At 42.6% G+C, this 13,307-nt stretch overlaps 1 protein-coding gene across 4 annotated transcripts in view; it reads right to left on the bottom strand.

The window, feature by feature from the left end:
• The window catches only part of CHL1 (cell adhesion molecule L1 like), a 261,925-nt gene that overhangs the window by 114,432 nt on the left and 134,186 nt on the right, over positions 1–13,307 (bottom strand). For all 4 annotated transcript variants that reach the window (XM_082265850.1, XM_082265848.1, XM_082265851.1 and 1 more), the window contains one exon: positions 1,392–1,553. In XM_082265850.1, the coding sequence (XP_082121976.1) occupies positions 1,392–1,521 (130 nt within the window). In that variant the 5' untranslated portion in view covers positions 1,522–1,553. The remainder of the gene's footprint in view (positions 1–1,391; positions 1,554–13,307) is intronic.

Below are 13,307 nucleotides of genomic sequence, written 5' to 3' on the forward strand. Positions count from 1 at the left end.
CCCCTGGTCGGAATGGGGGTAAAATCTTCCGGGGCTTAAGTGGTTAAAGTGATTCTAAGTTCCGGTTCACACTTATGCGAGTGCGGGAAGGCTGCAAATCCGCAGCCTGTTCCCGCATCGCACACGCACCCCTGGCAGTTCACACTGCCATATGCGATACGCTGGGGGTGTCAATGTAATCTTAACGACACCCCCAGTTTGATCGCATATCGCAGTGCGATCGTGCAGTTCGCACAGGATCGGATCGCACAAGTGTGAACCGCTGTGCGATCCGATCCTGATGCGGCTTCCAAAAAGGGTCCCTGTGCGTGTTTGGTGCGGCTGCGGTGCGAATTTAGCCATACAAACTGTATGGCTAAACTCGCACCGCACAGCCGATCGCATGTAATGTCGGAGCAGTGCGCTCCGACATTACATGCGAACCCCGCAAACGCACAAGTGTGAACCGGGGCTAAAGGAAAGAATAAAAAAAAAAAAAACATAACAAACATGTTATAACTACCTGCTCTGTGCAGTGGTTTTACATAGGGCAGCCCTGATTGTTTTTGGGTCCCCCCCGCTGGCGGTCCTGGCTCTTTACCCCCTGCCTCTTGCTATGGGTGCACTCAAGTAGGCTTGCTTCCAAGCCGTGCTCTGTGTGTCCATCCTCATTAGCTCACTGGCTATTGGCTCCTGCTGCAGTGTGAGCCAATGAAGAGAGAGAACCAGGAGAACCTCTGTGCTCATGCATATCATTGGATTGAGATGAGGCTCAGGTATGTATAATGTGGCCTGCACCCAGAAGGTTTTGTACCTTAATGCATAGGAGCTTGGGAGAACGTGAGAGGGCTTCCCTCCTGTGAACTTGTAGTGACCTTCACACATCGGTAGTGTGTAGGGTGGATGTCACTGACCAAGGACTCCAGCCTCCTAGTTTTGTCCTCCAGGGCAGAAAGCACCCTAGGTGGCCCACAGCCTGTATCATTTATTTTATAGTGGGAAACATTTTTCTTGGTATTATTTACAAGTTTTTAAACCAGGAGTATACATTCCATAGAGTTAGTTGTCCTTCTTATAATATAAATAAGAAGAATAATACAATGTCTATCACATAGACCAGTATATGAATAAATACTGATATTATGAGCTGTTTTTATAATAATTCCAAGAATTACAGATGTAACAATAGATAATATTAGATAATAGTTGCCAATTAAACAGTATTATTTCAATTTAGACTTTGGTTTGTTTTATCAATTTGAAAAAGAAAAAAAAAAATAAGTGTACAGGAAAATTAAAGGAATTTTTAAAAAACATTTTTTTGAAATATAGAATTTCTTTCATGTCACTTCAAACATCATCTTCCAGATCACTTCTGTTTTATTCCCCCTAAGGTTTTGTTAAAGGCGTACCTGAAAGTGGAATTTCAACAGCCCTAAAGCATTTTAAAAAAGAGAGAAGGAAGAAAGCAGCCTGCACCCATGGAGAAAGCATTTTTGTTGTGTTGAGGCCGTCCTGGGTTTTTCTCTTCCTGGTTATCATGAAGCGTAGATGGCGGTACTTGCACCTGCAGACTGACACAAAAGGGTTATTCAGCATTAAAGGCCAAACAGCACACATGAAACTTGGTACAAAACACTAGACAATATGCTGTACATGATAAAAGGTTTTGTCAGTGTACCAACAGAACTGTATTATTAGCCATCTATTTGTTCAGAAGTCACTTTTAAGTCATATCAGCTGTTAAGAAAAGGCATTGACCAAAGGAATATGAACCCTTGCCTTTTCCAAATACCCTTTTACTGAAATAGTTAATATTTTGAACTGTGCAATCAATCATTCAGATTATGATATATATACCTGTTCTGAGTCCATCCATATACAGTATACCTGTTCTGAGCCCATCCATATACAGTATACCTGTTCTGAGTCCCTCCATATACAGTATACCTGTTCTGAGTCCCTCCATACACAGTATACCTGTTCTGAGCCCATCCATATACAGTATACCTGTTCTGAGCCCATTCATACACAGTATACCTGTTCTGAGCCCATCCATATACAGTATACCTGTTCTGAGCCCATCCATATACAGTATACCTGTTCTGTGCCCATCCATATACAGTATACCTGTTCTGATTCCATCCATATACAGTATACCTGTTCTGTGCCCATCCATATACAGTATACCTGTTCTGTGCCCATCCATATACAGTATACCTGTTCTGATTCAATCCATATACAGTATACCTGTTCTGAGCCCATCCATATACAGTATACCTGTTCTGAGCCCATCCATATACAGTATACCTGTTCTGAGTCCCTCTATATACAGTATACCTTTTCTGAGTCCATCCATATACAGTATACGGGTTCTGAGCCCATCCATATACAGTATACCTGTTCTGAGTCCATCCATACACAGTATACCTGTTCTGAGCCCATCCATATACAGTATACCTGTTCTGAGCCCATCCATATACAGTATACCTGTTCTGAGTCCATCCATATACAGTATACGGGTTCTGAGCCCATCCATATACAGTATACCTGTTCTGAGTCCATCCATACACAGTATACCTGTTCTGAGCCCATCCATATACAGTATACCTGATCTGAGTCCATCCATATACAGTATACCTGTTCTGAGCCCATCCATATACAGTATACCTGTTCTGAGCCCATCCATATACAGTATACCTGTTCTGATTCCATCCATATACAGTATACCTGTTCTGAGTCCATCCATATACAGTATACCTGTTCTGAGCCCATCCATATACAGTATACCTGTTCTGAGTCCCTCCATATACAGTATACCTGTTCTGAGTCCATCCATACACAGTATACCTGTTCTGAGCCCATCCATATACAGTATACCTGTTCTGAGCCCATTCATACACAGTATACCTGTTCTGAGCCCATCCATATACAGTATACCTGTTCTGAGCCCATCCATATACAGTATACCTGTTCTGAGTCCCTCCATATACAGTATACCTGTTCTGAGTCCATCCATACACAGTATACCTGTTCTGAGCCCATCCATATACAGTATACCTGTTCTGAGCCCATTCATACACAGTATACCTGTTCTGAGCCCATCCATATACAGTATACCTGTTCTGAGCCCATCCATATACAGTATACCTGTTCTGAGCCCATCCATATACAGTATACCTGTTCTGTGCCCATCCATATACAGTATACCTGTTCTGATTCCATCCATATACAGTATACCTGTTCTGTGCCCATCCATATACAGTATACCTGTTCTGATTCCATCCATATACAGTATACCTGTTCTGATTCAATCCATATACAGTATACCTGTTCTGAGCCCATCCATATACAGTATACCTGTTCTGAGCCCATCCATATACAGTATACCTGTTCTGAGTCCCTCTATATACAGTATACCTTTTCTGAGTCCATCCATATACAGTATACGGGTTCTGAGCCCATCCATATACAGTATACCTGTTCTGAGTCCATCCATACACAGTATACCTGTTCTGAGCCCATCCATATACAGTATACCTGTTCTGAGCCCATCCATATACAGTATACCTGTTCTGAGTCCATCCATATACAGTATACGGGTTCTGAGCCCATCCATATACAGTATACCTGTTCTGAGTCCATCCATACACAGTATACCTGTTCTGAGTCCATCCATACACAGTATACCTGTTCTGAGCCCATCCATATACAGTATACCTGATCTGAGTCCATCCATATACAGTATACCTGTTCTGAGCCCATCCATATACAGTATACCTGTTCTGAGCCCATCCATATACAGTATACCTGTTCTGATTCCATCCATATACAGTATACCTGTTCTGAGTCCATCCATATACAGTATACCTGTTCTGAGCCCATCCATATACAGTATACCTGTTCTGAGTCCCTCCATATACAGTATACCTGTTCTGAGTCCATCCATACACAGTATACCTGTTCTGAGCCCATCCATATACAGTATACCTGTTCTGAGCCCATTCATACACAGTATACCTGTTCTGAGCCCATCCATATACAGTATACCTGTTCTGAGCCCATCCATATACAGTATACCTGTTCTGAGCCCATCCATATACAGTATACCTGTTCTGAGTCCATTCATACACAGTATACCTGTTCTGAGCCCATCCATATACAGTATACCTGTTCTGAGCCCATCCATATACAGTATACCTGTTCTGTGCCCATCCATATACAGTATACCTGTTCTGATTCCATCCATATACAGTATACCTGTTCTGTGCCCATCCATATACAGTATACCTGTTCTGATTCCATCCATATACAGTATACCTGTTCTGATTCAATCCATATACAGTATACCTGTTCTGAGCCCATCCATATACAGTATACCTGTTCTGAGCCCATCCATATACAGTATACCTGTTCTGAGCCCATCCATATACAGTATACCTGTTCTGATTCCATCCATATACAGTATACCTGTTCTGAGTCCATCCATATACAGTATACCTGTTCTGAGCCCATCCATATACAGTATACCTGTTCTGAGTCCCTCCATATACAGTATACCTGTTCTGAGTCCATCCATACACAGTATACCTGTTCTGAGCCCATCCATATACAGTATACCTGTTCTGAGCCCATTCATACACAGTATACCTGTTCTGAGCCCATCCATATACAGTATACCTGTTCTGAGCCCATCCATATACAGTATACCTGTTCTGAGCCCATCCATATACAGTATACCTGTTCTGAGTCCATTCATACACAGTATACCTGTTCTGAGCCCATCCATATACAGTATACCTGTTCTGAGCCCATCCATATACAGTATACCTGTTCTGTGCCCATCCATATACAGTATACCTGTTCTGATTCCATCCATATACAGTATACCTGTTCTGTGCCCATCCATATACAGTATACCTGTTCTGATTCCATCCATATACAGTATACCTGTTCTGATTCAATCCATATACAGTATACCTGTTCTGAGCCCATCCATATACAGTATACCTGTTCTGAGCCCATCCATATACAGTATACCTGTTCTGAGTCCCTCTATATACAGTATACCTGTTCTGAGTCCATCCATATACAGTATACGGGTTCTGAGCCCATCCATATACAGTATACCTGTTCTGAGTCCATCCATACACAGTATACCTGTTCTGAGCCCATCCATATACAGTATACCTGTTCTGAGCCCATCCATATACAGTATACCTGTTCTGAGTCCATCCATATACAGTATACGGGTTCTGAGCCCATCCATATACAGTATACCTGTTCTGAGTCCATCCATACACAGTATACCTGTTCTGAGCCCATCCATATACAGTATACCTGATCTGAGTCCATCCATATACAGTATACCTGTTCTGAGCCCATCCATATACAGTATACCTGTTCTGAGCCCATCCATATACAGTATACCTGTTCTGAGCCCATCCATATACAGTATACCTGTTCTGTGCCCATCCATATACAGTATACCTGTTCTGAGTCCCTCCATATACAGTATACCTGTTCTGAGTCCATCCATACACAGTATACCTGTTCTGAGCCCATCCATATACAGTATACCTGTTCTGAGCCCATTCATACACAGTATACCTGTTCTGAGCCCATCCATATACAGTATACCTGTTCTGAGCCCATCCATATACAGTATACCTGTTCTGAGCCCATCCATATACAGTATACCTGTTCTGTGCCCATCCATATACAGTATACCTGTTCTGATTCCATCCATATACAGTATACCTGTTCTGTGCCCATCCATATACAGTATACCTGTTCTGATTCCATCCATATACAGTATACCTGTTCTGATTCAATCCATATACAGTATACCTGTTCTGAGCCCATCCATATACAGTATACCTGTTCTGAGCCCATCCATATACAGTATACCTGTTCTGAGTCCCTCTATATACAGTATACCTTTTCTGAGTCCATCCATATACAGTATACGGGTTCTGAGCCCATCCATATACAGTATACCTGTTCTGAGTCCATCCATACACAGTATACCTGTTCTGAGCCCATCCATATACAGTATACCTGTTCTGAGCCCATCCATATACAGTATACCTGTTCTGAGTCCATTCATACACAGTATACCTGTTCTGAGCCCATCCATATACAGTATACCTGTTCTGAGCCCATCCATATACAGTATACCTGTTCTGAGCCCATCCATATACAGTATACCTGTTCTGTGCCCATCCATATACAGTATACCTGTTCTGATTCCATCCATATACAGTATACCTGTTCTGTGCCCATCCATATACAGTATACCTGTTCTGATTCCATCCATATACAGTATACCTGTTCTGATTCAATCCATATACAGTATACCTGTTCTGAGCCCATCCATATACAGTATACCTGTTCTGAGCCCATCCATATACAGTATACCTGTTCTGAGTCCCTCTATATACAGTATACCTGTTCTGAGTCCATCCATATACAGTATACGGGTTCTGAGCCCATCCATATACAGTATACCTGTTCTGAGTCCATCCATACACAGTATACCTGTTCTGAGCCCATCCATATACAGTATACCTGTTCTGAGCCCATCCATATACAGTATACCTGTTCTGAGTCCATCCATATACAGTATACGGGTTCTGAGCCCATCCATATACAGTATACCTGTTCTGAGTCCATCCATACACAGTATACCTGTTCTGAGTCCATCCATACACAGTATACCTGTTCTGAGCCCATCCATATACAGTATACCTGATCTGAGTCCATCCATATACAGTATACCTGTTCTGAGCCCATCCATATACAGTATACCTGTTCTGAGCCCATCCATATACAGTATACCTGTTCTGATTCCATCCATATACAGTATACCTGTTCTGAGTCCCTCCATATACAGTATACCTGTTCTGAGTCCATCCATACACAGTATACCTGTTCTGAGCCCATCCATATACAGTATACCTGTTCTGAGCCCATTCATACACAGTATACCTGTTCTGAGCCCATCCATATACAGTATACCTGTTCTGAGCCCATCCATATACAGTATACCTGTTCTGAGCCCATCCATATACAGTATACCTGTTCTGTGCCCATCCATATACAGTATACCTGTTCTGATTCCATCCATATACAGTATACCTGTTCTGTGCCCATCCATATACAGTATACCTGTTCTGATTCCATCCATATACAGTATACCTGTTCTGATTCAATCCATATACAGTATACCTGTTCTGAGCCCATCCATATACAGTATACCTGTTCTGAGCCCATCCATATACAGTATACCTGTTCTGAGTCCCTCTATATACAGTATACCTTTTCTGAGTCCATCCATATACAGTATACGGGTTCTGAGCCCATCCATATACAGTATACCTGTTCTGAGTCCATCCATACACAGTATACCTGTTCTGAGCCCATCCATATACAGTATACCTGTTCTGAGCCCATCCATATACAGTATACCTGTTCTGAGTCCATCCATATACAGTATACGGGTTCTGAGCCCATCCATATACAGTATACCTGTTCTGAGTCCATCCATACACAGTATACCTGTTCTGAGTCCATCCATACACAGTATACCTGTTCTGAGCCCATCCATATACAGTATACCTGATCTGAGTCCATCCATATACAGTATACCTGTTCTGAGCCCATCCATATACAGTATACCTGTTCTGAGCCCATCCATATACAGTATACCTGTTCTGATTCCATCCATATACAGTATACCTGTTCTGAGTCCATCCATATACAGTATACCTGTTCTGAGCCCATCCATATACAGTATACCTGTTCTGAGTCCCTCCATATACAGTATACCTGTTCTGAGTCCATCCATACACAGTATACCTGTTCTGAGCCCATCCATATACAGTATACCTGTTCTGAGCCCATTCATACACAGTATACCTGTTCTGAGCCCATCCATATACAGTATACCTGTTCTGAGCCCATCCATATACAGTATACCTGTTCTGAGCCCATCCATATACAGTATACCTGTTCTGAGTCCATTCATACACAGTATACCTGTTCTGAGCCCATCCATATACAGTATACCTGTTCTGAGCCCATCCATATACAGTATACCTGTTCTGTGCCCATCCATATACAGTATACCTGTTCTGATTCCATCCATATACAGTATACCTGTTCTGTGCCCATCCATATACAGTATACCTGTTCTGATTCCATCCATATACAGTATACCTGTTCTGATTCAATCCATATACAGTATACCTGTTCTGAGCCCATCCATATACAGTATACCTGTTCTGAGCCCATCCATATACAGTATACCTGTTCTGAGCCCATCCATATACAGTATACCTGTTCTGATTCCATCCATATACAGTATACCTGTTCTGAGTCCATCCATATACAGTATACCTGTTCTGAGCCCATCCATATACAGTATACCTGTTCTGAGTCCCTCCATATACAGTATACCTGTTCTGAGTCCATCCATACACAGTATACCTGTTCTGAGCCCATCCATATACAGTATACCTGTTCTGAGCCCATTCATACACAGTATACCTGTTCTGAGCCCATCCATATACAGTATACCTGTTCTGAGCCCATCCATATACAGTATACCTGTTCTGAGCCCATCCATATACAGTATACCTGTTCTGAGTCCATTCATACACAGTATACCTGTTCTGAGCCCATCCATATACAGTATACCTGTTCTGAGCCCATCCATATACAGTATACCTGTTCTGTGCCCATCCATATACAGTATACCTGTTCTGATTCCATCCATATACAGTATACCTGTTCTGTGCCCATCCATATACAGTATACCTGTTCTGATTCCATCCATATACAGTATACCTGTTCTGATTCAATCCATATACAGTATACCTGTTCTGAGCCCATCCATATACAGTATACCTGTTCTGAGCCCATCCATATACAGTATACCTGTTCTGAGTCCCTCTATATACAGTATACCTGTTCTGAGTCCATCCATATACAGTATACGGGTTCTGAGCCCATCCATATACAGTATACCTGTTCTGAGTCCATCCATACACAGTATACCTGTTCTGAGCCCATCCATATACAGTATACCTGTTCTGAGCCCATCCATATACAGTATACCTGTTCTGAGTCCATCCATATACAGTATACGGGTTCTGAGCCCATCCATATACAGTATACCTGTTCTGAGTCCATCCATACACAGTATACCTGTTCTGAGCCCATCCATATACAGTATACCTGATCTGAGTCCATCCATATACAGTATACCTGTTCTGAGCCCATCCATATACAGTATACCTGTTCTGAGCCCATCCATATACAGTATACCTGTTCTGAGCCCATCCATATACAGTATACCTGTTCTGTGCCCATCCATATACAGTATACCTGTTCTGATTCCATCCATATACAGTATACCTGTTCTGAGTCCATCCATACACAGTATACCTGTTCTGAGCCCATCCATATACAGTATACCTGATCTGAGTCCATCCATATACAGTATACCTGTTCTGAGCCCATCCATATACAGTATACCTGTTCTGAGCCCATCCATATACAGTATACCTGTTCTGTGCCCATCCATATACAGTATACCTGTTCTGATTCCATCCATATACAGTATACCTGTTCTGAGTCCATCCATACACAGTATACTTGTTCTGAGCCCATCCATATACAGTATACCTGATCTGAGTCCATCCATATACAGTATACGTGTTCTGAGCCCATCCATATACAGTATACCAATTCTGAGTCCATCCATATACAGTATACCTGATCTGAGTCCATCCATATACAGTATACATGTTCTGAGTCCATCCATATACAGTATACCTGTTCTGAGCCCATCCATATACAGTATACCTGTTCTGATTCCATCCATATACAGTATACCTGCTCTGAGCCCATCCATATACAGTATACCTGTTCTGAGTCCATCCATACACAGTATACCTTTTCTGAGCCCACCCATATACAGTATACCTGATCTGAGTCCATCCATATACAGTATACCTGTTCTGAGCCCATCCATATACAGTATACCTGTTCTGTGCCCATCCATATACAGTATACCTGTTCTGATTCCATCCATATACAGTATACCTGTTCTGATTCCATCCATATACAGTATACCTGCTCTGAGTCCATCCATATACAGTATACGTGTTCTGAGTCCATCCATATACAGTATACCTGTTCTGAGTCCATCCATACAGTATACCTGCTCTGAGTCCATCCATATACAGTATACCTGTTCTGAGCCCATACATATACAGTATACCTGTTCTGAGTCCATCCATATACAGTATACCTGTTCTGAGTCCATACATATACAGTATACCTGTTCTGAGTCCATCCACTGTAAACTACAATATTTATAAGAAATTCTTACCAATGCACTAGTCTGTTTAATTAGAAATACAGTATGCATTTGTGTTTATACACTTCTATGTTCTGCATTTATCCCTTACTGTGTTGCCCTCCAGTAACGCATTGTATAAAAGCTTTAAAAAAACACTTTCCCATGCTATGCAAAGAGGACAGGCTTTATGTATTCGGGTTTCGGTTGCTTTCTAAAGAAAACAAACTGTAAGACTTTGAACTTCTTTTACTTTGATTCGTATGGAATGTGTCCTATTATAAAACACTTAGGTAAAGATACACAATTCTACGCATAGCTGGCATACACTAACATCTTTGCTATTTTAAAGTAGAACTAAAGGCAAAACATTTTTCATTTTGAAGAGAGTAAGGAGGGTCATGGTCCCTATCAGTTTTTGCCATCTAAGTCCCATTGGTTAGATTTCCATGCCTTTCCTGTCCTATAGACAAAACAGGAAGTGAGAGGAAATCTCTCCAAAGTGAAGTAATCCCAGGGTGTCACCAGGGTCGCCAGAACAAATGGAAGATCCCCCCCCCTATTCCTGTTATGGTGACAGTTTGGCGGCTGTCTCTCTCCCCCTTGGACGTGACTGGGGGGAGCTCTCCTCCACTGGGACCTACTCCTTTCAGGGGGCCATCTTGTGAGGCTGGATTCAGTGGCCAGATACAGCGGGCGTCACGCTGCCCCTATCCCACAAGCATTTTGGATGGGACTCCCGCAGGACCTTGGGGGCCTTTAGATGTGAGGGGGTGCACCTCCCTGTCTGCGTTCCGAGGGTGCGGGACTCGGCACTTTTCCCTGTCTCTATGAAGTGAGGATTTAGGGGTGCTAACCCTGAGGTCCTCGCTCGGTTGTATCCCTCCTGCACATGGCCCTCTATGTGGTGTTTAGCACAGCCGATGTCTTTGGTCTCTTGTCCGTGCATTTGCAGCACTAGCACGTTGTTAACCGAGGATTATCAAACGGTCTTCTAAAAAGCGCCATTCATGCGAAACGCGTTAGACCCATCCTCATCGGTTACTAACATTTAGTGTGTATCGCTCAATGCAAGACAAATGATGTCAGGTTATGGAGTTGGCTCCATTTCTATCTTTTTGTATGTCTTAAATCCAATAAATTCAATTTTTATATAACATTGTCTCTTATTTTGCTGGAGTATGCTGTGTTTGATGCTCTAACTAACTGGTTATGACAACCTCCTTACCATCCCTTTTCCTTTTATAGGCGTAGCTAGGACCCCACTCCTTAGGAGGGGTATCCCACTATCCCTGTTGTATTTTAATTGTATTACTTGGGATTGGAGGTTGGTCATACCAGGTATCTATTAGATTATCCAACAAACCAATTTTCTCTCTATATATGGTGACAACCCAATTTTCTTTCACTTTAGGTGATAACAGTAAATAGGACAAAAAAGGGAGGGTGGCTCTCCCTATCTGGGGAGCACATATAACAATTAAAACCTGACAGGTGATGTAATTCCTCTCCACTACGTCTAAAACAATATAAGTGTTTTGCTTTTAGGTACATTCACATATAAATCTACAAATTATACATAGAAACCTTGTTTTATACATTATATTGCCTTTACATGAACCTTAATGGAACCCAGTCTTGGTCCGTAGGTTTCAATATTGAGTTGGCCCACCCTTTGCAGCTATAACAGCTTAAACCCTTCTGGGAAGGCTGTCCATAAGGTTTAGGAGTGTGTCTATGGGAATGTTTGACCATTCATTCAGAGGCGCATTTGTGAGGTCAGACACTGATGTTGGATGCAAAGGCCTGGCTTGCAGTCTCCGCTCTAATTCATTCCAAAGGCGTTCTTTTATTCAGGACTCTGTGCAGGCCAGTCAAGTTCCTCCACCCCAAACCCACTCATCCACACTATATTGCCGAAAGTATTGGGCCAACCCTCCAAATCATTTGGTGGAGGGGGGATTATGGTGTGAGTTTTTTTTTTTTTTTTTGCAGGGGTTGGGCTTGGCCCTTTAGCTCCAGTGAAGGGAACTCTTAAGGCGTCAGCATACCAAGACATTTTGGACAATATCATGCTCCCAAATTTGTGGGAACAGTTTGGGGATGGCTACTTCCTGTTCCAACATGGCTGCGCAAAACAAGGTCTAAAAAGACATGGATGAGTGAATTTGGGGGTGGAGGAACTTGACTGGCCTGCAAAGAGTCCTGACCTCAACTCGATAGAACACATTTGCGATTAATTAGAGTGGAGACTGCGAGCCAGTGCCTTACCTCACAAATGTGCTTCTGGAAGAATGTTCAAACTTTCCCATAGATACACTCCTAAACCCTGTGAATAGCCTTCCCAGAAAAATTGGCATGTATGGCAACCAGGTGAGGAGTACAAAGACAAGTGTGTGTTGCCTACCATGGGAGTGTCATGGCCTACTAGTGGGAGTGCCATGGTCTGGAGCTGCATGAGTGCTGCCAGCACTGGGGAGCTACAGTTCACTGAGGGAACCATGAATGCCAACATGTACTGTGACATACTGAAGCAGAGCATGATCCCCTCCCTTTGGAGACTGGGCCACAGGGCAGTATTCCAACATAATAAAGACCCCAAACACATCTCTAAGACGACCACTGCCTTGCCAAAGAAGCTGAGGGTAAAGGTGATGGATTGGCCAAGCATCTCTCCAGACCTAAACTCTATTGAGCATCTGTGGGGCATCCAAAAACTGAAGGTGGAGGAGCGCAAGGTCTCTAACACCCATTAGCTCCGTGATGTCGTCATGGAGAAGTGGAAAAAGGTCTCCTGTGGTAACCTGTGAAGCTCTGGTGAACTCCATGCCCAAAAGGGTTAAGGCAGTGCTGAAAAATAATAGTGGCCACACAAAATATTGACACTTTGTGCCCAATTTGGACATTTTCACTTAGGGGTGTACTCACTTTTGTTGCCAGCGGTTTAGACATTAATGGCTGT

The sequence above is a fragment of the Pelophylax lessonae genome, assembly GCF_965119305.1.
Source record: "Pelophylax lessonae genome assembly, chromosome: 8".
Taxonomy (NCBI): Eukaryota; Metazoa; Chordata; class Amphibia; order Anura; family Ranidae; genus Pelophylax; species Pelophylax lessonae.